This window comes from Talpa occidentalis, unplaced genomic scaffold (genome assembly GCF_014898055.3).
Source record: "Talpa occidentalis isolate TD23 unplaced genomic scaffold, MPIMG_talOcc4v2.1 talOcc4.3, whole genome shotgun sequence".
Lineage (NCBI taxonomy): Eukaryota > Metazoa > Chordata > Mammalia > Eulipotyphla > Talpidae > Talpa > Talpa occidentalis.
Genome location: NW_023603184.1, coordinates 107,927,681 through 107,950,251, shown reverse-complemented (window position 1 = coordinate 107,950,251; position 22,571 = coordinate 107,927,681). Strand labels below are relative to the sequence as shown.

Below are 22,571 nucleotides of genomic sequence, written 5' to 3'. Positions count from 1 at the left end.
AAAGATATTTAATTCATCATTAAATATCAGTTCACCTCAAAGAAAAATGTTGTCTGAAGTGTTTCTTGGTTTTGTCCCCACAAAAAAAATGCCTTGGTTAGTATATATCCTTGAAGGACTGTTGTAATTATTGTGAAAGATAACAGTTTACCCTCAGATTTACAGTTTACCCTCAGACTTCACATAATTAACAACTGGCAAGCTGTCAGGGGATCACTCATTCTTAGGACACTCAGGAAAAGGTTATCACTTAGGCAATTGGAACAGAAGATGATTCAGGTTTATCCTCACTTCTTATGTAGAAGAACCTGGGTATGAATGAATACACATGAATCTAGACTATACAAAATAAACAAATGATTTGCTTTATAAAAAGATGCAACTGAGTAACCAGGTTCGTAGGAAAATAAGAAACAAGTCATTAACAGTAATAACCTCAATTGCATAAATGCCTTTTATAATTAGAAATCATTTTCTTTTAATGAAATAAATTGATAGACATTAAATGAACTCATTTAGCCAGGTAATGCTGTACAAGTACCTTGCCTAAAGCAGCACGTTGGTAGCTCATGTGGTTCACAGGGCATGAATATGGTGAATGAAGCAGATGAGTCTCCTTCCAATATGGATTCCAGGAAGTCACAAGCTGCTGTTTCACAGCACCTGAAAGAATGGAGTAGGCCAAACAGAAGAGTGCCATCTCACTTACAAGGTGCTCGTTACCACGAGCAAATGGTGGCCAAGTGGGACCAGATGGTCTGGCTTGAATAGTTGGCTATCTGAATTTTCATATTCAATATGCCAATGGTAAATGTTGTCCAAAAATTCAAATTTTAAAAAGCACATTCTAGCTGTCCTAACTGGCCAAGTATTTCTTTGGCCATCAGTTAGCAACCTCTGTTTGAATAAGCAGCTTCTTTGGAATTTGTGGTAACTACATAGCTCCTGCTAATTCTAGAGTATGTTGTGGTGGTGGTGGGCCCATTTGCAATGGTTATTAGACCTTAGAAATAATGTGAATAAAGAGTGATCCTGACTTTAAAAACTGACTCTCTGCTTCAGGTACAAGAAGGGCCAGAAATTGTCTGCAGATGGGCACTTACAGGTTTTGCACAAGGAGACAAGACATTCAGTGTTCATTCCGAAGGTATGCAAGGCAGACGCAGGCCTCTATGTGGTTCGTGCCCAAAATTCTAGTGGCATTCTCTCTTCCAATGTCATCCTCCACGTGACAGGTAACCACAGGCCGCCTATCACAAGAATAAACTGGATAATGATGTGTGTCATCTATGTTAGTGTCTCCCTACTCTACTGGCTGCTCACATGGTAACTCTGGGAAGGAACCCATGAATGTTATTCTCATGAGCCTAAAGGACACTATGATGTTTCTTTTCCTGCATTTTCTACAAAGCATCCCCCACCAAATATATTCCATTCTGGTCCTATTGCTTGTGTGGCTAACATCTCTGCTCAGTGAAATAACTTCAACTTTTCTTTAGTGGTTTAATGTGTTTGAGAAGCTTGTTAAATGATTAGCAATGGATCAGGATACTGTTTTGTATTTTAGAAAAAAATGTGTTCAATAGAAAACAAAGTAAAACTTTACTATGTATATTCCATCTTAATTTAAGCACATGCAGATCAAGGTTCACATCAGTATATAGCTGTGGTAAGTTTCAAATCCAACTATTGGGTAATTTATTTTTTACTGTACTCATGAATATATTTCTTTGTAGAATAATTGTAGAATGTTGAACTGAAGTTTTAATTTTTATTATTGCTTAACTATCCCTTAACATTGTCTTTTCATACTTTGATCTCATTTATTGAAATGCATTCATTCTATGGAGTTTCCAAATAGCCTATATTCCTGAGCCTAAGGATGCAACTTTAATCATTCCTCTGTTGATTTCATGGATTTGACTTAGGAGAACAGATGTGCCTTTAACTGTAAATGAAGTTTGAAGCTTCCATCAAGCTCTGTATGGCATATTGCAAGATAGTCATGGACTACTGAATGAACCAACTTTAGACCTGTCATTCTATTGATGTATTTGGGGCACCCATATATATACAAATGCAACCAGATCTCTTTGCACCTAATCTTGATTTTGCTGATGATGATCTTTTTGCATTTGATGGTAAGGCATCTCAGTGCCTCAGTTTCCTGTTTAGAAAATGGGTTCATTATCTACCTCTTGGATAATTAAGAGTTTTTGCTTCACTTCTTGTAAAGATCTCGAAAATGGAAAGCACTCTAGGAATACTAAATGTAATTATATTATTTAATGCAACTGGTCATTGCACTTCCTCCTGCCCACTATTTCTCCTGCAGGTGCTGCTGCTTTAGCATATTAAATTAAAAGAGTAGGATTATTATGTGGTTTCCCACTATTCCCACGTGTTAAAATGGCAGTTTATGAATTGAAATTTAAATTCCTTGCTAATTTCTTTAAACTACATCCTTACTTGAAACTAAACCCAGAAGGATATATTTAGTATTTAAAAGGAGGGGTATAGTAAGATGAATTCTAGTCTTATAAGTTTGATGTAATATTGAAGAATGTTCTATGTCTTTCTGAAATATATTACTCAGAAAAGAGGGTATTTGTTTGGTTCATTTAAAAAATAAATATGAATAAGAGAGGCATTTATTTTTTAGATTTTTAAACATAGTCTTGTACAACTAAACAAAATATTTGGTTGAAATAATCTCAATTTTTGATAAAGGTAAAGAATGAACTATGCTGTTGTTAAGTCCATCTACAACTAAAAGTATTTAATGTGGTATATTCAAATTGATATTAAAAAGTGCTAAATCTCATCTGAATATGTGAATATCTGGTTGACTGAAAAGTTGGCATATTTTTTTCTTGTGCTGCATATTCAATTTAATTTAAAAATTAAATTTCCTAATTTTCTTGGTTTGTCACCTTGGTTGAATTGTAGTTTGAGGTGGCTAGGGCATGGATATTGCTGGTTTTCTTTACTTGTTGCATAGCAGTTCATTTTAATTTGGGGGGCAGAAGGGTGGGACATACATATTGCATGATATATCACCAAAATAAAATATATGAAGATAGAGGTAAAATATATGTGCAAACACATATATACAGCACATATAGAGAGAAAAGGCATCCTGATTTCAAGATATGGTTCAGATTGCTGTCTCTTCTCTCTCCCTCTCCCTTCCTCTCCCTCCCTCTCCCTCTGCCCCCTTCCACCCTTGCATACCTGCCTACCAACCTATCTGCTTACCTATCTTCCTACCTACTTACCTACCTCTTCTTTTGAGCTACTGTTTGACCAGCAGTGAATAATTAGTTATTTGGTTATTCTTCTGATTTTAATGTATTTTCAAAGACTTAAGAGTGATTTTTCTTTATTTTAGGACTTCTGTCTTGATCAATGAATTCTCCTTATGAAAGTTGAACCAAAATAATTTATTAATAAGGAAAACGTAAGAAATTCAGATGATGTTTGTATTTTAAGATATACATGATTTATAACCATTTCCTTCTAGAGAAAACTTTAGTAATATTGAAATACTTTTCAATAGAATAGGAAAATAAAGATTGATAAGAATGTAGACTTGACCCCTTGAAGGAATGCAACACAAATATGTTTTGAACTTCTAATTAGGTCACATCATTGGACTTTCAGTTCCCATTTTCTAATAAAAGGATGTATAAATATTTGGTGGTGAAGTTTTTTTTCAGACCCAATTCCAGGAGAAATTTAATGTATGAACCCTTATATTTGAATCTCTGCAGAGTCTATAATATCTAAAATATTAGGGAAAACAATACCTTCTAACTGCTTCACTCAACTTCAAATTTCTGCAAGTAGAACACAAAGCTCTTTAACCTGGTCTCCCCTCTGTCTTCCATCAAAGCAACATTTAGCTTCAGGTTTTTTTGGTTTTTAAAAATATTTTTTACATCATTTTTCATTTTTGTATAATGTATGCATTTTCATCTTGGTTATAGTCCCCGTAAAATTCCTACCACCCTTGTTTTGATCCTCCTTTCTTCTCCACCCCCAGCCCTGTAGTGTGTCTCTGGTTTATAGTTGCCTGTTGATTTTGTTTTTCACTTTAATTATAATTATTCTTTTTCCTGATCCCTTATTTAGGTTTTCTAAATTCCTACTATGTAACTTCAGGTTTTTACCCTATTGTTCTTTCATTTTTTTTAGTCCTTTCTTCCCAAAACTCCTTTACTATTTTCTAGTCTATCTTTGTGTCGCTCGACTCTGGCTTATCCTTCCATATCATTTAAGTCCAATGTAGATGTTCCTGCTCCATGCTCTGTCAACACCCGACTTGACATAGTCACTTCAGTAGGACATAGTGATGGAATTTTCACATATTCAAAAACTCATCTCCCCTAGTTAGGCTGTGAGTCCCTTATCAGGAGGATCTGTGACAGCCCTGTTTATCACTATAATCCCAGCACCTAAGACATAATCACAATCAATAAATTTTTAAAAACTGTGTTTTTTTTTTTTTTAACTTTTTTTTTAATAGAGGCATTTATTTATTTATTTGTTTGTTTGTTTGTTTTGTTTATACATGCACTGGGTACAGTCAGAAGCGCGGGAGGGTGAGAGAATTCACCAGAGCCAGAGCAGGGAGCAGAGCAGGCAGAAGGACTGAAGTACACTGCTGCAGGAGAGGTCTGCGCGCCATGTGGGAGCCAGCAGCGGGGATGAACCGGCGCAGAGGCAGCTTCGCAAGCGTACACTGCGCGACATAGAGGCAGCATGCACTGGGTACAGTCGCAGGAGGGTGAGAGAATCACCAGAGCCAGAGTGCAGGCAGAAGGACGAAGTACACTGCTGAGGGAGCAGCGGGTGCAGGAGAGGTCTGCGCGCCATGTGGGACCCTCCTCCAGTGGCCGGCGAGCAGCCGGGGATCAAACCGGTGCTGCAGAGGCCGCGGGCAGCTTCGCAACCCAGCGCTCAACCGCTGCGCCACCAGGGAGGCCCAATAAATTTTGAAAAACTGTTTTTGAAAATAAGTGGTGATAAATCTAGCTGGCTTTTTGTTTTTTCATTAAGGAGGGCAACAGGGAATGTAAATAGAGAAAGATGTAGCTGTGACCCTATTATCCTTCCTTACCATGGACATTTGCTGATCAGGATCATGTTCTGGCCCTGAAATATACATAAAATACTCTCACCAAATCTACAAAACTTAAGTGGGAACGTCCAGATCCTCTGTTTTAGACCTGGAATGAAAATTTAAACTTAAAAATCAAGGCTATCTCATAGGTCAAAATAGCAGAGAAGAGACCAAATCTGGGATCATTACTCCAACAGTTTAAAGCATATTAAACAAGTATAAATTGCTACCAGATATAAGAGGAGAAATGGGCATTCCCACTCTCAGTGACTAAACCAAACTACCAAAACCAGGTTTATGTACTTGTTTGAACACTACACATATTATCAATATTTTATTGTAACTGGGGCTCAGTGATATGGCTGTGAACATACCTTACTTGTAAATCACATTTTCACTTATACATGTAAATACAAAAAAAGTCAAGTCCAAGAGCCCAAAGTATTTGAACTCCAAATGAAGGAAGCAAAGAGTATTGAATCTTGTTCCACTTTGTTTTATTTATGGCCATTCCTTACTAGAAATTACCATCTGAAGCTTTTACATGCCTGTTGTAGGTACGGTATTTTAAGTGTGGCCATGAAATAAATTAGTTAAAATAAAATATCTCCCCCTAGTAACCTCTAATATTGCATTTCAATTCAAATGTCAAAGCATGACAGACTATTTTCCATTCATAACAAGCAGAACCTTGAGTTGCATCAGTGAGCCAAAAGATTTGCATTCACTAAATGAAACCATGTTTCACTTTAAAGCAACAATTCATTATCGCTGCTCTCATTATATGAGATAGTTGATTGTGATCAGCTGTGTAGGAACTCAGCCTCTCAAAAAAAAAGGCAAAACTGTTAACTGGCCTTTTCCCATGAATCCAGACAATTCTGTTCCCTGTGTTTATGAGAGTTTACATGATATCATGGACTACTTGAGCATCAGTGATGAAGGTTTGAGGCATGACATGCCTCCAAATAGAAGCCTTTGACTCTGGAATTTGAGTGTCTGGCCAGAAATTTCTTCTATTCGAAGGTAGTTTCTTTTCTATAAGCCATCCACTTTAAGCAGCTAGAGGAAAAAAGAGTTATTTAAGCCTATAGCAAGCAGAATAAAAGAAATTATAAAATTAGAATACAAATTAATGATCTTAAAAGGAGAAAATAAGGAAAATCAAACAAACCAACACCTGTTTCTCTGAAAATGTCACTAAAATTGATACACTTCTAAAGAGGCTAATCAAGACAAAGAGGATAAAATTACCAACATCAGAAATAAAAGAAGGGTGATAATTGCTGATCCTTGGACACTAAAAGTATAACAAGGGAATATAATGAACCACTTTATATCAACAAATGTGATAAACAAGATGAAACTGATCAATTACTTGAAAGACACACACTGCCAAAACTCAAGTAGAATCATACAACCTAAGCCCTAGAAAAATATAGGAAATTGAATTAATAATTAATAACCTTCCATAAAAGGAAACATTAGGCTCAGATGGTTTCACAGGTAAATCGAACAAACATTTATTGAAGAAATAACAATACTTCATAATCTCTTCAAAAAATAGGAGCAGAGAGAAAATTTCCTAACTCATTCTATGATATCTAAATGACCCTAATACTCTAGTAAATATATTAAAAGAAAGGAAAACTACAGACCAATATCTCTCATGAATATAGACACAAAATCCTTAACACAATAGTAATAAGAAAAATCCATCAATGAATAAATAGAATTACACACACAAATGATATTTGTTCAAGTATGCAGGTCTAGCCCAATATCAAAAAATTATATAATGTAATCTATCACATCTATAGTCAAAAGAAGCAAAAACATATGTTTGAATATATGTTCATGATGATAATAGCGTAACTCACAAAACTAGTAACAGCACAAACTTTCTCAACTTGATAAAGATCATCTACAAAAAACCCATAAGTAATATAATTAATGATGAGGGTCTGGACACTTTCCTTCTGACATTGGGAACAAGGTAAGAATTTCCTCTCTCATTGCTCTTATTCAACATTGTGCTGGAAATTCTAACTAGTGAATAAGTGATAAAATTTATGCATTTTGGAAATGGCAATAAAAGTTATGTAATTTGGAAAAGAAGAAATAAAATTATGTGTCTTGCATATAATATGGTCTTTGTAGAAAATCCTATAGTTTCTACCAAGATCAACAAATTCAACCCAGGAGAAAGGCAGGGAAAAGGCAATAAATGAATCACAATGAATCAAGTACCTCTAAAGGATAATTCAAAAGTGGGTGACATGAATTTTTCCCCTTTTTATAACTTGATTACAGGCATTGGAATCTAGTTGCAATCTGATTTATCTTGCAGCTTCTTTTCATATTTTGATGTTTTTGAGAGAGAGAGAGAGTTATATTTTTAAATTTGATTTAGGTAACTCTGGTACAGAATATGTTTTACGAGTACTTGTTCAAAACTCTTCAATAATACTGATAACCACCAGAATACCAATAACATTTTACTGCATTCCATAGGAGCTCCTGCACCCTTTACTATCACTCATACCCCACAGCCTGGTAATGTCAGTTCTATGTTCTGAATCCAAAGGTCTGTTTTGGCTTGATTTTCCTGTTCTTTTGCTTTATTTCTTCATATCCCACATATGAGTGAAATCATCTGGCCTTTGTCTTTCTCCTTCTGACTTATTTCACTTAGCATCATCCCTTCCAGTTCCATCCATGTTGTTGCAAATGCAAAATTTCACTTTTTTTATAGCTGAGCAGTATTTCAATGCGTATGTATACCACATCTTCTTGAGTGTACATACAACTCATCCAAATCCAAATGGATGATTTGTCAGCTGGTATGCCATTGCACTGCAAGAATGAATGCATTTCCCATGAGTATGTACTTTCCTATCTGCAAGGATTGTGAGATTTCTTGGTAGAAAACAGAGTTAACATGTCAACCTTGTATCATGCTTTAAAAAATAATCAGTTTCATAATGTCCTTTAATTAAAAGATTGAATGCAAATGACTTCAGCACCTACATTTAGCTATAAATTTTTTGATGAAATTGTTTTGTGTTGCCTAAATGTTGGCTATATACACTTCATTTCCAAATTCTTGAATATAGATTTTGTTTAAATATGCCACTTATATAACATAGACTAACAATGTTCTTTATTACGTAAAGGAAAACTAGTGGATGCACCACAAAAACCAAATATTAAACTTGTTTTTTTAAATCATAGGCCTTATAAATATAATTATACCAACAGTGGATCAATTTATACCACATCCAGATGTGCAAATCAATGAGCAAGCAAAGTACATGTAATAACTTCTGTTCAAGCCTATGGCAGCATATTATGTGACTGCACTGGTTTTGATTTACTGTGACAGCTGAAAATAGATCATGAGCACCAAGAAGAGTGACACAGGCTTCACAGAACACTCTTGTGCAAGTCATGGTCACAGTCTAAGGAACAGGGGCTGGTTCTCTGGGCACATGAACTCCTTTTTTCTGTGCTGACATTAACCATTGTAGATAAAAATCCAATCAGTGAGGGGGGTAGTGCAAATCTTCCAGAAAACTCAAGAATTAGGGAATTCTTATGGTTTCTTTATTTTTTTATGTTTAATATATTTTATATAATTCTCACATCATTTTTTATTTTTGCACAATGTATGCATTTTCATTTTGATTATATTCCCCATGAAAGTGCACTCCCTTATTTTGACACTAATCTCTCTTCTCCTCCCTCCACCCCCCCTTAGTGTGTCTCTGGTTTATAGTTGCTTGTTGCTTGTTGATTTTTTTCTTTATTATAATTAGTCTTTTTCCTGGTTCCTTATTTGGGTTTTCTAAATTCCTGCTATGAGTGAGACCATCCAGTATTCGTATGGTTTCTTTAAATGGAGAACTTGTTAGTGCAATTACAATTAATTGTAATAGTGAATCAAATGTCAATATTATCATTGCAAATTAATAAAAACCATTTCAAGAGTTTTGGATCTTGAAATTACATGCCTGTGAATCTATTTCTCAGTATGAGTTCTTACCTTTATGAAATCGATAATATAGGAAATACTTACATGATATATGATGTAATCAGATCAGAAAACCACCTCATGTTAATGGTGCCAGTTCCATAAGCAACTAATGGCCAAGAATTAATGAAGAGATAGATTTTCCTTATTTTAACAGTGGTGTAATACATATATTTATATGCATGCTATAAGACTCAATACTTGGCACAACTCCAGATTTTTCAAATGTATAATTAAAAACCAGTATAGTTCAAGTGGAATTCCCAGACAGCTGATAGAAAGGGGAAAATATTATTCATATATATATATATTTATAAATCAACTCCAAGTATAAACCCATTTAAATTCTTCATAGACAGAAATCCAAAGAGTTATTTCTAAATAGAACTTAGAGGCTTCTTTTATTTAACTGTAATAACAATATCATAAATCAATGTTCAAGAAGCAGCTGTTGTTGTTTTTTAAAATTCCATTGGCTATTATATTTGAATTTTCCATATGAAGTACTAAATGTGAGTTCTTAAAGACAGCTATTTCAAGGTCATTTTTTCAAGATTATTGAAGAATATATGATTATTTCAAGAACAATTTTTTGTGCATTCTTTTTTATTGCTAGTAGTTTATGCATGCTGATAATGAAATGTGTATTAATGTTTACTAAGTACCTAGAAACAACAGAATTTACTTGTTTGTTTTTTAACTTAGGGTTCTTCAAAATGTAATTTTATATTAAACTCCTGTAGAGGTAACAAACAATCTGATTATCTTAGTCAAACTTTTGTGGATAGGGGATATTTATTAGTATCATACTAACTAGTTAGTATGATACTAACTCACGAATGCTGTTAATAATTGTAATTGTGCAATTCAAGAGAAAAAATCATCATCATTGATAGGGAACATATTCCTATTTAACATCCAACTACAGAACAGTGGTCTGTTTTATAACAAGACAATAATCAAGGTAAGTAAGGAATGTTTTCTAAAGTCAATTATACTATTGATAGTTTCCTTTTTTCTCTAGGAAAAAGGAATATTGAATTCATTTCTTCTATATGTTTTCACATGTCATTAATTTTAATGAGTAAATGTTTAGGAGAGATGAAGTAATAAAGAACTGGGTTATTTGTTGTTGTTGTTGTTGTTGTTGTTGTTGTTTTTGCCTAACACTGGGCAACTAAATGTATATTCCGTGGGTAGATAATTTAACCCATTGGTTATATTGTACAGTTTTCAGATTCAAGGAATTGTGCTGGTGAAATTCACTGAAATGGAAATCCATGTCAGCCACAAACAGGAAATATTATCTAAGGGAAAAATAGGTGAGATGATAAAAATGGCAAACAATTGCTAGAACCATACGAAGAATTGGAAAGCAGATTGGAAACATTATAGTGCTGAAGAGGGAATGCAAACCCAATTGTAACTGTGCATTAATGTTCTCCCCTGTGGTGGTGTTTTTTAAGAAACTATGTCCTTCTGTCTCTGGTCTATTTTGAAGGAAGCACACACATATACATACCTGCACATACACACACATATCTACATTGAATACATCTAATTGTATCTATACACACAATGAATACCCTCTGAAAATCTTACAAAGACTTACTTTGGAATATTATCCCAGGCATCTACCTCTGTCTTGGTCACATCGCCCCATGAGGGCTGGCCCCGAGAATCCCTGGGCTAACTTCAGGGAGATTTCCTTCAGGTAAGTATGTAGACAGTGTCTCTAAGATTTAGCCTGTTTTAACCAACCTACAAAGTTTCAGATTGGTGGAAAAGAGGAGCATTTCTTCATTGTGTGTCCATTTTGGCAGCCTCTTCCTTTCATACCTGAATTTCTTTAAGTGAAGTTATTATAAAGTAGGAGGAAAATATTTTGCACAAGAGCTGTGGAACTACATCGCCTAAAGAATAAGTTGCTATAACTCAACTGCCTGATTCATCTGGTGTGCCTCTTATAGCCGTGCTACAGAGGGAACAGCAGCAGCAGCAGCACCTAGGAGCTTGTTGTACGTGAAGAATCTCAGACTCCAACCCAAACCTACTGAATTAGAACCTGCCTTTTAGCAAAGTTATCAGGTCATTTTGAAGCATATTAAAGTTTGAGAAACATTGTTTTAGAGAATACCTTGGTTTTGTGGCCTCCCTGGTGGCACAAGTGGTTAAGATGCAGCACTGTGAAGCTATCCACAACTACTACAGCACAAGTTCAATCCCTGGCCAGGGAGGTGACCCACATGGCACAGCAGATCTCTCCTGCCTCATCCACTGCTCCCTTCAGCAGGGCATTTCAGTCAATCTGCCTGTTCTGCTCCCTACTCTGTCTCTGGTGAACCCTCTCACCCCCACACCTCTGGCCTGTACCCCAGCTCTTGTATGCATAAATAAATAAATATATCTTAAAAAAAAAAAGAATACCTTGGTTTCTAAAGCATTTAGGCCTATATGCAGTGAATTCATATGAGGGAAATTTGTGGTCCAAATTTGTAAGACTCAAAATGGAAGAGTTTGACATTAGTTGCCACTGCAACATTCAAGTAGATTGACAATTTTCTGTAGTAGAAATAGCAAAAGAAGTTAGAATGGTGCAGAACACTCTAAAATCTTTAGGGTCTGGCTTGAAAATAAACTCAGGTTTTAGGCATCACATATGTAATCAGATCATTTTGTCAAAATGTGGTATTTAGGCACTGCCACCAGTAACTCTGCAAAATAGGTACCAGAAGAATCATAAAGTTTTGTGTTCCAGAGGCACAATGCTGCCAAACAAGTATCATAGGGCCACAGCATACCAAGCAATTAATCATGAGTATAGTGTTTATCTATTCAAAAATAGGTCAAAGGTTTATTCTGAATGGGAAAAGTATTCTCTTTTTTTTTTTATTTTATAAAATTTAATATTCACTCATGACAAAATCTTAGGAAACTAAGAATAAAATTTTTTTTTTTTTTTTTTTTTAATTAATAAATTTTATTTTTATATTCCCCATACAATTGCAATCCCCCCATTCTGACCCCAATCCCTCCCTCCCGGCCCCACCCCCAAAAAGTGTCTCTGGTTCATAGTTTTTGTTGATTTTGATTTTCACTTTCTTATAGTTATTCATTTTCCTGGTCCCTTATTTAAGTTTTCTAGATCCCTGCTATGAGTGAGACCATCAGGTATTTTTCTTTTTCTTTTTGGCTTATTTCACTGAGCATGATCCCTTCCAGCGTCATCCATGTTGCTGCAAATTGCATGTGTTTATCTTTTTTGAATGCTGAGTAATATTCCATGGTATATATGTACCACATCTTCTTGATCCAGTCATCTATTTTTGGGCATTTGGGCTGTTTCCAAAGCTTAGCTATTGTAAACAGTGCTGCTATAAACATAGGGGTGCAGGTGTTCTTTGGAATTGATGTTTCTGTGTGCTTTGGGTAAATACCTAGGAGTGGAATTGCTGGATCCTGTGGAAGCTCTATGTTTAGTAGGTCCAGAAATCTCCACACAGCTCTCCATAGTGGTTGGACCAGTTTGCACTCCCACCAACAGTGCAGAAGAGTTCCTTTTTCTCCACAACCTCGCCAACATTTGTTGTTGCTAGTTTTTTTAATATGTGCCATTCTCACTGGTGTGAGATGGTATCTCATGGTAGTTTTGATTTGCATTTCCCTGATTGCAAGTGATGTTGAACATTTTTTCATATGCCTGTTGGCCATTCGCATTTCCTCTTCAGAGAAGTTTCTTTTTAGTTCCTCTGTCCATTTTTTGACTGGATTATTTTCTTTGTTGTTGTTGAGTCTCATCAGCTCTTTGCAGATTTTTGTGATCAGTCCTTTATCATTAGTGTTGGGTGCAAAAATGTTCTCCCAGTTGGTGGGGTTTCTCTTTGTTTTTGTTATTGTCTCTTTTGCTGTGCAGAAGCTCTTTAATTTGATGTAGTCCCAGCTGTTTATCTTTGCCTTCACTATCACTGCTTTGGGTGATGCATCTGCAAAGATGTCTTTGATATGCAAATCACGTAGTGTTTCGCCTATATTTCCTTCTATGTATTTTATGGTTTCAGGTCTTATGTCTAGTTCTTTAATCCATTTTGAGTTGATTTTTGTATATGGTGTGAGGTAGTGGTCAAGCTTCATTCTTTTGCATGTAGCGACCCAGTTTTCCCAGCACCATTTATTGAACAAACTTTCTTTGCTCCAATGCATAGTCTTTGCTCCTTTGTCAAAGATTAGTTGACCATAAATCTGTGGGTTTATTTCTGGATTTTCTATTCGATTCCATTGGTCTATATGTCTGTTCTTGTTCCAATACCATGCAGTTTTGATGATTATGGCTTTGTAGTAGAGTTTGAAGTCTGGGAGTGTGATGCCTCCATTCCCTTCTTTTTTTTTCAGGAGAGCTTTGGCTATTCGGGGTTTTTTGTGATTCCATATGAATTTCATCAATAATTGTTCTATTTCTTTGAAGAATGACATTGAAATTTTGATTGGAATAGCATTGAATCTGTATATTGCTTTTGGTAGGATGGCCATTTTAATAATGTTTATTCTCCCAATCCATGAGCAGGGGATGTCTTTCCATTTCTTTGTGTCTTCTTCTATTTCTTTTAACAGTGTTTTATAGTTTTCTAACAAAAGAGGTAAAGGACCTATACAAAGGGAAAAGTATTCTCTGCTTTTAAAATTCCTTTGGGATAAGTATTGGAAACCATTTGCAATTGCACTCAGTTACATACCCAACCAATGAGCAATATTATCCAATAGGGCAATGCCAAAACTAAATGCCCTTTGGAAAATTTGGTAATGAGTTCCCAGGGCACACTATATCAGGTGAGCTAAAAACTAGAGTTACACTATTCTCACTCGAAAGTCTTGCAATCAAATAGTTAATCTAATCCTTAGATGATTATTCATGTCCTGTACTGCCATTTCTGTAAACAGAAACTTTGTTGTTCATCTTATTAGCCTTAAAGTATATTTTCGACTTCAAGTACACTACAAAATATAAATGGCTATTTTAATAACATTGACACACACTTCAAGTCAGAGATTCATTGAGATTTAAATTACATGGTATTAGATGTATACATTATTAGAAATATAATCAAGGTTCACTTTCTTTTTTTTTTAAAGATTTATTTATGCATACAAGAACTAGGGTACAGTCCAGAGATGCAAGAGGTAAGAGGATTCAACAGAGACAGAGCGGGGAGCAGAACAGGCAGATCCACCAAAATACACTGCTGAGGGGAGCAGTTGGCAAGACAGGAGAGGTCTGCTGCACCATGTGGATATTTCTGCGGCCGATCAGGGTCGAACCCGCGCTGTAGATGCTGCGGACAGCTTCACAGCGCTGCACTCAACTGCCTGCGAGGCCCTCACTCTCTTTTATAATTTTATTTTTTATTGATTTTCCAGTCATTTACCAACTATGTAACTTAGAAATTTAACTTCACACTTTTTTTAAAAAGATTTATTTATTTATTTATACAAGATTGATTGATTGATTTATACAAGCACTGGGTACAGTCAGAAGCGTGGGAGGGCGAGAGAATTCACCAGAGCCAGAGCGGGGAGCAGAGCAGGCAGAAGGACCGAAGTACACTGCTGAGGGGAGCAGCGGGCAGCAGGAGAGGTCTGCACGCCATGTGGGACCCTCCTCCAGTGGCCGGGGAGCAGCCGGGGATCAAACCGGCGCTGCAGAGGCTGCGGGCAGGTTCACAGCCCAGCGCTCAACCGCTGCGCCACCAGGGAGGCCCTAACTTCACACTTTCATATGTGCAGATGCTTCACTCATCTTCAACCTTAGCCCGTTGCTAATACCCTATCACCTTCCTCCTCTGGTTCACTTTGATTTAAATTTTTTATTTTTTTTTTTTTTTTTTTTTTTTTTTTAATTTCTAGAGGCATGTCTTATTTATCTATTTGTTTGTTTGTTTGGTTTATACATGCACTGGGTACAGTCAGAAGCCGGGAGGGCGAGAGAATTCACCAGAGCCAGAGCGGGGAGCAGAGCAGGCAGAAGGACCGAAGTACACTGCTGAGGGGAGCAGCGGGCGGCAGGAGAGGTCTGCGCGCCATGTGGGACCCTCCTTCGGTGGCCGGGGAGCAGCCGGGATCGAACCGGCGCCGCAGAGGCCGCGGGCAGCTTCGCAACCCAGCGCTCAACCGCTGCGCCACCTGGGAGGCCCTGATTTAAATTTTTAATGATGGATATGACTTCACATGTCTACTCTAGAATTTTTATTAAATTAGATAAAATTCAATACCTCTATTGATTTGCTCTGAAAATCCTAGAAGCATCTGAATCTTTTTAAAATTGGATAAACATAGGATTTCTCAGAGAAAATTGGAAAAACACAGTATCATTGTGAATAACTAAGGATATAGCACATAGTAGTTAATGAAAAATTGTCCCTCTGTTAGAAAAGAGAAAGTTTCTTGGCATAGCTCTCTCTAGAATGCACCCCTAGCTGAACATTGTCTTTATATTGAATGAGTATAAGAATGCAGAGTGGCGTAATAAAACATGAAAATTCATTCTGATGTCTTGTGTGTGGAATCCTGAAGAACTTCATAGGTAAGTCACCTTGTGAGATTATAGCTCTCTTAACAGAACTATCAACATGTCCACCCACATAATGCCTGCTTTAGAGAAAAACACAGTACCAGGTTCGGGCAATTTAAAAGATTTAACCTTTATTATATTGAAATGAAGTCAAATTATTTGTCTATTATGATCTCTTTTGAAATAAGCTTTTACATATTTCTAATGATTTTTTTTTTCCTGAGGGGGTCATGTGAATTAATGTTTTCTTTTTAAAAATTCTTTCATTTCGCTTTGATCTGCTTTAACTCTCTTTCTCAGGGAAAAACAACTATGTTTAAGTAGCTTTATAAAATGGCATCGTCTTATTGCATGTAGAGTAATCACAAATAGAACACAGCTCATAATTTTGTTTGAAATTGCACTTAAAAGGATAAATATGGTTTTAAGTGCAAACACATTCAGATATCATTTTCTTTAAAGAAAAAAAAAGATATTTCATAGGAAGAATATTATTTGTAATTAAATATATTTCTCAAAGGAAAATCTGACTTTGTGAAATTCTAAATTCTTGTTTTCAAGTGAAATATTCCTTAAAGAAAAATTATCTAATTATCTGAGCTTGTCTATGTGGCCATAACCCTTCTCTTTTTCTCTCTCTCTCTCTTTCTCTCTCTCTCAACAAACCAAGGCAAATGAGAAGCAGGAACACAGGAATACAAGAAGTCAGGACCAAGAAGAGTAAAAAATAGTACCATAAGCTTTCAGAACCACCACTTTTCAAAGTGAGCCAGAGGACAGTGCAGTAGCTATATTTTCAAACAGCTACCCCGTTATAAAGCATAAATTGCACAGAGTCATGCCTTATTGTCTTGTTATGTATCAGGTAAAATGGGGAGGTGTTGCTGGTGTGCTTTATTTGGTAATTACCTTTAATAAACATAGGCAATACATGTATTCCACTTATGGCCTTTAATGTCATAGAAAGCTTTTCTAAAACAATATGTGTACATTGACCTGACAATGTTTTATATAGTTTTGTTTGGGTTTTGAGAAAAGCACTTCATAGGATATTTACATACTTATTAAGGTTATTTAAAGGTGAGGAAAATGTGATTTTTCATGGCTTATCCCTCTAAAGCAGGGGTTTATCAACCTTGGCAACAGTAACATTTGGGGTCAGATAAATCTTTGTTGCAGTAGCTGTTCAATGCATTATAGAACATTCAACAACAGTCCAGGCCTCTACCCCCTGGACACCACTGTCTATTCTCAGACCAAAACATTTCCAGATATTGCCAAATCTTCCCTGGCAGAAAATCATCACTGGCTGAGAATCACCATTCTGCAACCACAAGTTAGCTTAGGTATAGTCAAGATTAAACACTGGGGTTTTGTTCAGTGAAATTTAGAAAATAGAATCCAGCAATAAAGATGGTCTTCAAAAATTTACTGTTGCTTTATTATTTAACTTTTCCTTATACATTTATTCTCAAATGAATGACTAATATCTTGGATAGATTATTGGAAAGTTTCAGTTGAGCAAATTTATTATGAGAACTAAAATTTTCAACATATCATTTCTCCCAGTATAGTAATCATTATGTTGTTCAGTATCAAGTAGAAGCCCACAAAATTCATTAGACTGGATTCTATATTTTCCTGGAATTTGACATGAAAAAAAATGTGGAGGTTATATTTCTTTGGTAAAGGGGATAAAGACATTTACAACAGGAGGCCATGCATGCTTTGTTCTAAAAGTCCTCAATATTAATTATGCTTCAATTCTTGTCTGTAGTATAATCCTTAACACTGTGACTGACTTTCTCTAAAAACTCTTATTCTGCTTTATATCCCTATAATGCCTGGGGTATATTTTTAACTTAACAATAAGTTTTTCATATTATTGGATCCTTCTCTCCCTCTTTTATGTGAGAAAAGCAGAATTTAATAAGAGGGCTAAATAAATAAGAGTTTAGAGATTATTTGCCTTTGTTTTTGTTTTCATTTTTTCAGTCATGGAAACAGTGGTTTCTAGAGGATTTGATGAGATTGCATGAAAAAGAAAATTGGCATTGTTTATAAATACCTTTGAAAATGAACACATTTAAAATATTCTGTGTGTATCTTATATTTGCAATTCAAACCTTTTCTTTTTTAGCACTACACAAAATTCCAACATTTCTAAAAAGCGTTGACTCTGCCACCTCCAGGAAGGCAATTTGATTCCACACAGCACCAGCGTATGAAAGACTGGGACGACTTGCTTAGTTCAAAGATGACGTCCAAATGGTATCTGGAGTTGTTAAAGTACATCACATAGTTTTATTTTCAGAATATATACTTTTTATTTCCTCTCCTAGTAATCATAAGTATAAATCTTCAAATGTGGAACTACCCATATGAGTGTTATATAGCTTATTGTCCTTTCTTCTTTTAAAGCTATCACCCTAAATGCATTAGGCATTCTAATGTAATCCAAAGATATAACATTTACTAGTAAGCAAAGTTCTCATTTCTGATGTCTCTTGAGCCAGATTTTTTTAGATTTACTTATTTATGCATACAAGAACTGGGGTGTAAGCTGGAGGTGCAGGGAGTGAGAGGAGTGGGGAGCAGAACAGGTGGATCTACTGAAATACACTGCTGAGGGGAGCAGTGGGTGAGACAGGAGAGGTCTGCTGCGACTTGTGGGTCAGCTTCCTGGCCAGCAGTCCAGGGATTGACCTGTGCTACAGTGGGTGGTGATACCTTTGTAGTGCTATCTATAACACCTGTACCAACAGGGAGGCCCCCTTGAGGCAGATTTTTATCTCATCTAAGGAGAATAGTATATAAAAACCATTTATCTAGGGAGTGAGCCTGTCCACCACCAAGGAGCCATATCCAAAGTTTTTTTTTCCTCAATCTCTTCATCTTGGCATATACACTAATTGTCCCAAAGTATTTATTCTGTTCAAAAATGGCTAAGATGCACACCTATTAGAATAGCTAAAATCCAGAACACTGTAAAAGACCAAATGCTGGCAAAGGGTGTAGAGCAACAGAAACTCTCATTCATTGCTGGTGGGCACACAAAACATCAGTCACTCTGAAAGACAGTCTGGCAGTTTCTTATTAAACTAAACATACTCTCACTACACGATTGGGTAATTACACTCCTTACCCAAAGGACCTTTGCATATTTATCCAAAGGAGTTGAAAACATATGTCCACACAAAAACCTGAACACAGATGTTTATAGCAGATTTGTTTATAATTGATAAAACTTGGAAGCAACCAAGATGTCAACGGATAAACAAACTGTGGTTCATTCAGACAATGGAATATTTTTAGCAATAAAAAGAAATGAGCTATCAAGACATGAAAAGGAATAAAGGAAATTTAAAAATATATTGCTAAGTGAAAGAAATCTGTCTGAAAAAGCTACATACTGTCTAAATCCACCTATGTGACACTAGAAAAGGCAAAAATATGGATTTTGCTGGGACTTTCAGGAAGATAGGAAATGATGAACAGGTGGAGCACAGAGTATTTTTAAAGCAGAGAAACTCGTGTGTTTGATTCTATATACAGTATTGGTGGATACGTGTTATTAGGCTTTGTCAAAACTTATAGACTGGCTTTTACGTAGTGTAGTGCATGGACTTTAGTTAATAATTTGTAATAAATTTACTACACTAATGCAATATGTGGAAAAATAGGGGGAATTATGTGTGGAAAGGGAATACGTAAGAACACTCAGTACTTTCTTCTCAATATTTCTGCAACCTAAACCTGTTGCTTAAAAAAACAAAACTTCATTTTTTAAATGACTTAGAAAAGAAAATCACTCTCTAATTTTTGAAGTGATGAAAAGAGAGGAATCTAGTCACAGTATGGTTATTGGACATAAAATGGAATGACTAATTTAAGTGTAATAGGTTTTTCTTTTTTTTTTCAGTTTTGACAGTATTTCTCAAAACTTTAATAATAAGCAAACCTATTTCAACAGAAAAATACTATTGCAGGTCCTCAGGATTTGATTACTATTTTTAACACTTTTTTAACTAAAATTTGTGCAAACATTAAACTAAACATAATTCCTTATGTTGATAAAACTAGGAAACAAAGATCTGCAAACCAAAGATAAAATCAATATATTTATGAGCATTCAGTAATGTGACAGATGATACATTGCTGCTTAAGGTGACATGGTGCAGGAAAGCTATGGGGAATACATCTGAGGGGAGAGACCAGTTACTACACAAAATGAACAATGATGTAAGAAAAAATAATAAAAAATTTAAAAATAAATGAAAAAGAGTAACCTTTACCAGAGAATCTGAGAAATTTCAAAATAGATATATATGAGCATGGTTTTATAGCAAACTCTATGGGAAACTGAATTATCTTTGCAAAGTTTAGTTGGTGAGCCTGGAGTTGGAGGGATATGTTTGAATCCATTGTCACAGAGCTCAAGTGGCCTGATAGTGCTTATCTTCACCACATCTTGGGGTGTCTGTGAAATGTGGGCCTTTCAGCATGGGGCCCCTCCTACTTTATTTCAGACTGTGCTGGAAGGGATGAGGAGAACCAAAAGGTACCTTGCTACCTTCTTTTTCTGCATCAAATTCTGAACAATACATTTGTGACTTAATTAGGACAGTCTGTCCATAACTTGCATTCTTTTCTGGCCTGAAAACAGTGCTAGCTCACTAAGGTAACTTTGAAAAATGTAACATCCAGAAATGGTGTAATGTTCAGAAAGAAATCTTATGTCCCTTATTTTGAGTTCTGGAGTCTTCCCCAGGGTTCCCTCAACCCCTTAAGCAGATCACCACTCCTCACTCTCCCACTAGCTGTCCGAAGGAGATTGTCATGAGCTTCAGAATTTCAAACCCACTATAAAAAGTCCAATTAAAATGTTGTCTAAATAGAGTTGAAGCAGAAGCACGTGTCCTGTCCATGAGATGCAGTGTCTCTGACATTCAATATGGAATGTGAGCTAAATGCCTGAAGCAAATATGAATCCTCTCATTTCAATGCTGGATGGAACACTTTCCTAGGAAGAGGTTTTCACATTTCTTTAGGAAGAGCTGGCAGATGTTTCTATTTTGAGCTGGCAGAATTCCCCAGCTCCCATTCTATTATCTCCTCTCCTTCATGAAAGAACTTTTTTGAAAGAGATTTATATACTTCCATTCACACCACTTCATGGAAACAATATCCCTCTCATCCTAGCAGTGACACTGAACCCAAATGACATATTCCAGCAACATTTGGAAACAACAGTTTTCTCTTAGAGTTGACATATTAACTCCCTTTGGGCTTTCATGGTGTCATTCTCACCTGGACGTCCTGTTATTCTTCATTCTTGGGTGTTTTGTACATTTTTTCCTTTTTTAAATTGTTGCGTTCTTCAGTTATCCATCTACCCCAGATCCCTTCCTGGATCCCCTGCTCTCCTGCTGAAAGATCATTTACTCCCAAAGTTTCAAGTGCCAACAAAATGAGTTAATAACTCCTAAATGTTTCTCTCCAGTCCAAACTTCTTCAAGCTTCAGATTCAATTTACTCTATACCTCCTGCTGCATTTCCACTAGCACCTCAGTTTTGCCTATATCCAAAGTTATCTTTACCCAGGCTTGCTTCTTTCCTTAATGCAATAAACAGCATTATTACAACCTACTTGATTAAGCCAGAAATTTTGGAATCATCTTTATATCCAGTTCCCTCACTCCAAGTTCTTCAGTTCCTAACAATTCATAATCATCTCTCAATGGTGCCCTCTTCTTTCATCTTTATAGAAACCACCATGCTCTAGTCTGGTGTGACAGTCTCCATGCCTGGTCCTCTTGTCCCTTAAATAGGGTCATTCTTCCGCTTTTCTTAGAAAAAGGCCAGGAAGTATTACCACAGAACTGAATAGCAACAAAACAAAACTCAGACAAAATCCAGTTCTACTGACTTTGAGTCACAAACATCCCAGCTATATCAGGTCTCTGGTTGGAGTTTTCCCTACTTTAGCCTGGAAAAGAAGGATCCCTTCCCTACTCCACCTCTTCTTTTCCTTCTCTTCCAGCAGTACTTCAGACTTCAGCAGTAGCAACATGCTCTCAGATACAACTTCCTGAGTAAAGAACTCAGCTCACAAGTGAAGGGGCTTTTAAAGGCATGCACTGTTTTCTGAGAGGGCACTGGGGACAATGAGAAGATAGTTCACATCTTCAAACCAAAATCCTGCTGAAGTTATGATGAATTAATAATATATATAATTCCATTTGTAAGGTTATAATTTCTGAACTTGAATTTTCTATCTTTTACTAATACATTCAAGGAATTTTCCTAAGGAATAAGAAATCTCCTACACATTCATTTCTTTATGCTTAGCTTTCCCCTCCCATTTGACATTGCCACGCATCTTGTAGAAAATGCAGACAACATAGGTAGGCAACAAACAAGAATATCAAATTAACCCACAATCTAACTCCCAGAAGCAAATATTATTAGCATTTTAGTATTTTTATCTGTATCCCCACACATATATGCGTACATACACATGTGCACATGTATAGACATAACTATGAACACATGTAACATCAATGCCTTCTAGCTAAAGACCCCACGAGCATGGGCATAGTTAACATGTTTGGCTTACTGCTTTTGCACAAAGGAGACCACATGCCGTAAGAACCACAGGCACCTCTGTAACGGGGAGTTAGAGGTGACATGGTAGTTTTGGAGTTTGTGTTAGGAGACTGGGAGAACACGGCGTTGTTGTGGATTGGAGGCAGAGGTAATTGTGTTTGGGTATCTTAATAAATTTTGCCTACAGGAGCTGTAAACTGGTAAAGAAGCAGCAGTCAGAGAAGAGGAGAGAGAGACAGAGA

General features: G+C 36.1%; 1 protein-coding gene across 7 annotated transcripts in view; it reads left to right on the top strand.

The window, feature by feature from the left end:
- Nucleotides 1-16,509, top strand: part of CCDC141 (coiled-coil domain containing 141) — a 211,160-nt gene extending 194,651 nt beyond the window's left edge. For 5 of the 7 annotated variants that reach the window (XM_054699890.1, XM_054699893.1, XM_037523636.2 and 2 more), the window contains one exon: nucleotides 1,063-4,121. In XM_054699890.1, the coding sequence (XP_054555865.1) occupies nucleotides 1,063-1,330 (268 nt within the window). In that variant the 3' untranslated portion in view covers nucleotides 1,331-4,121. Of the gene's footprint in view, nucleotides 1-1,062; nucleotides 4,122-16,390 lie in introns of those variants that run through there. The other 2 variants (XM_054699894.1, XM_037523635.2) reach the window with 2 other exon arrangements.
- Nucleotides 16,510-22,571: the final 6,062 nt, after the last annotated feature.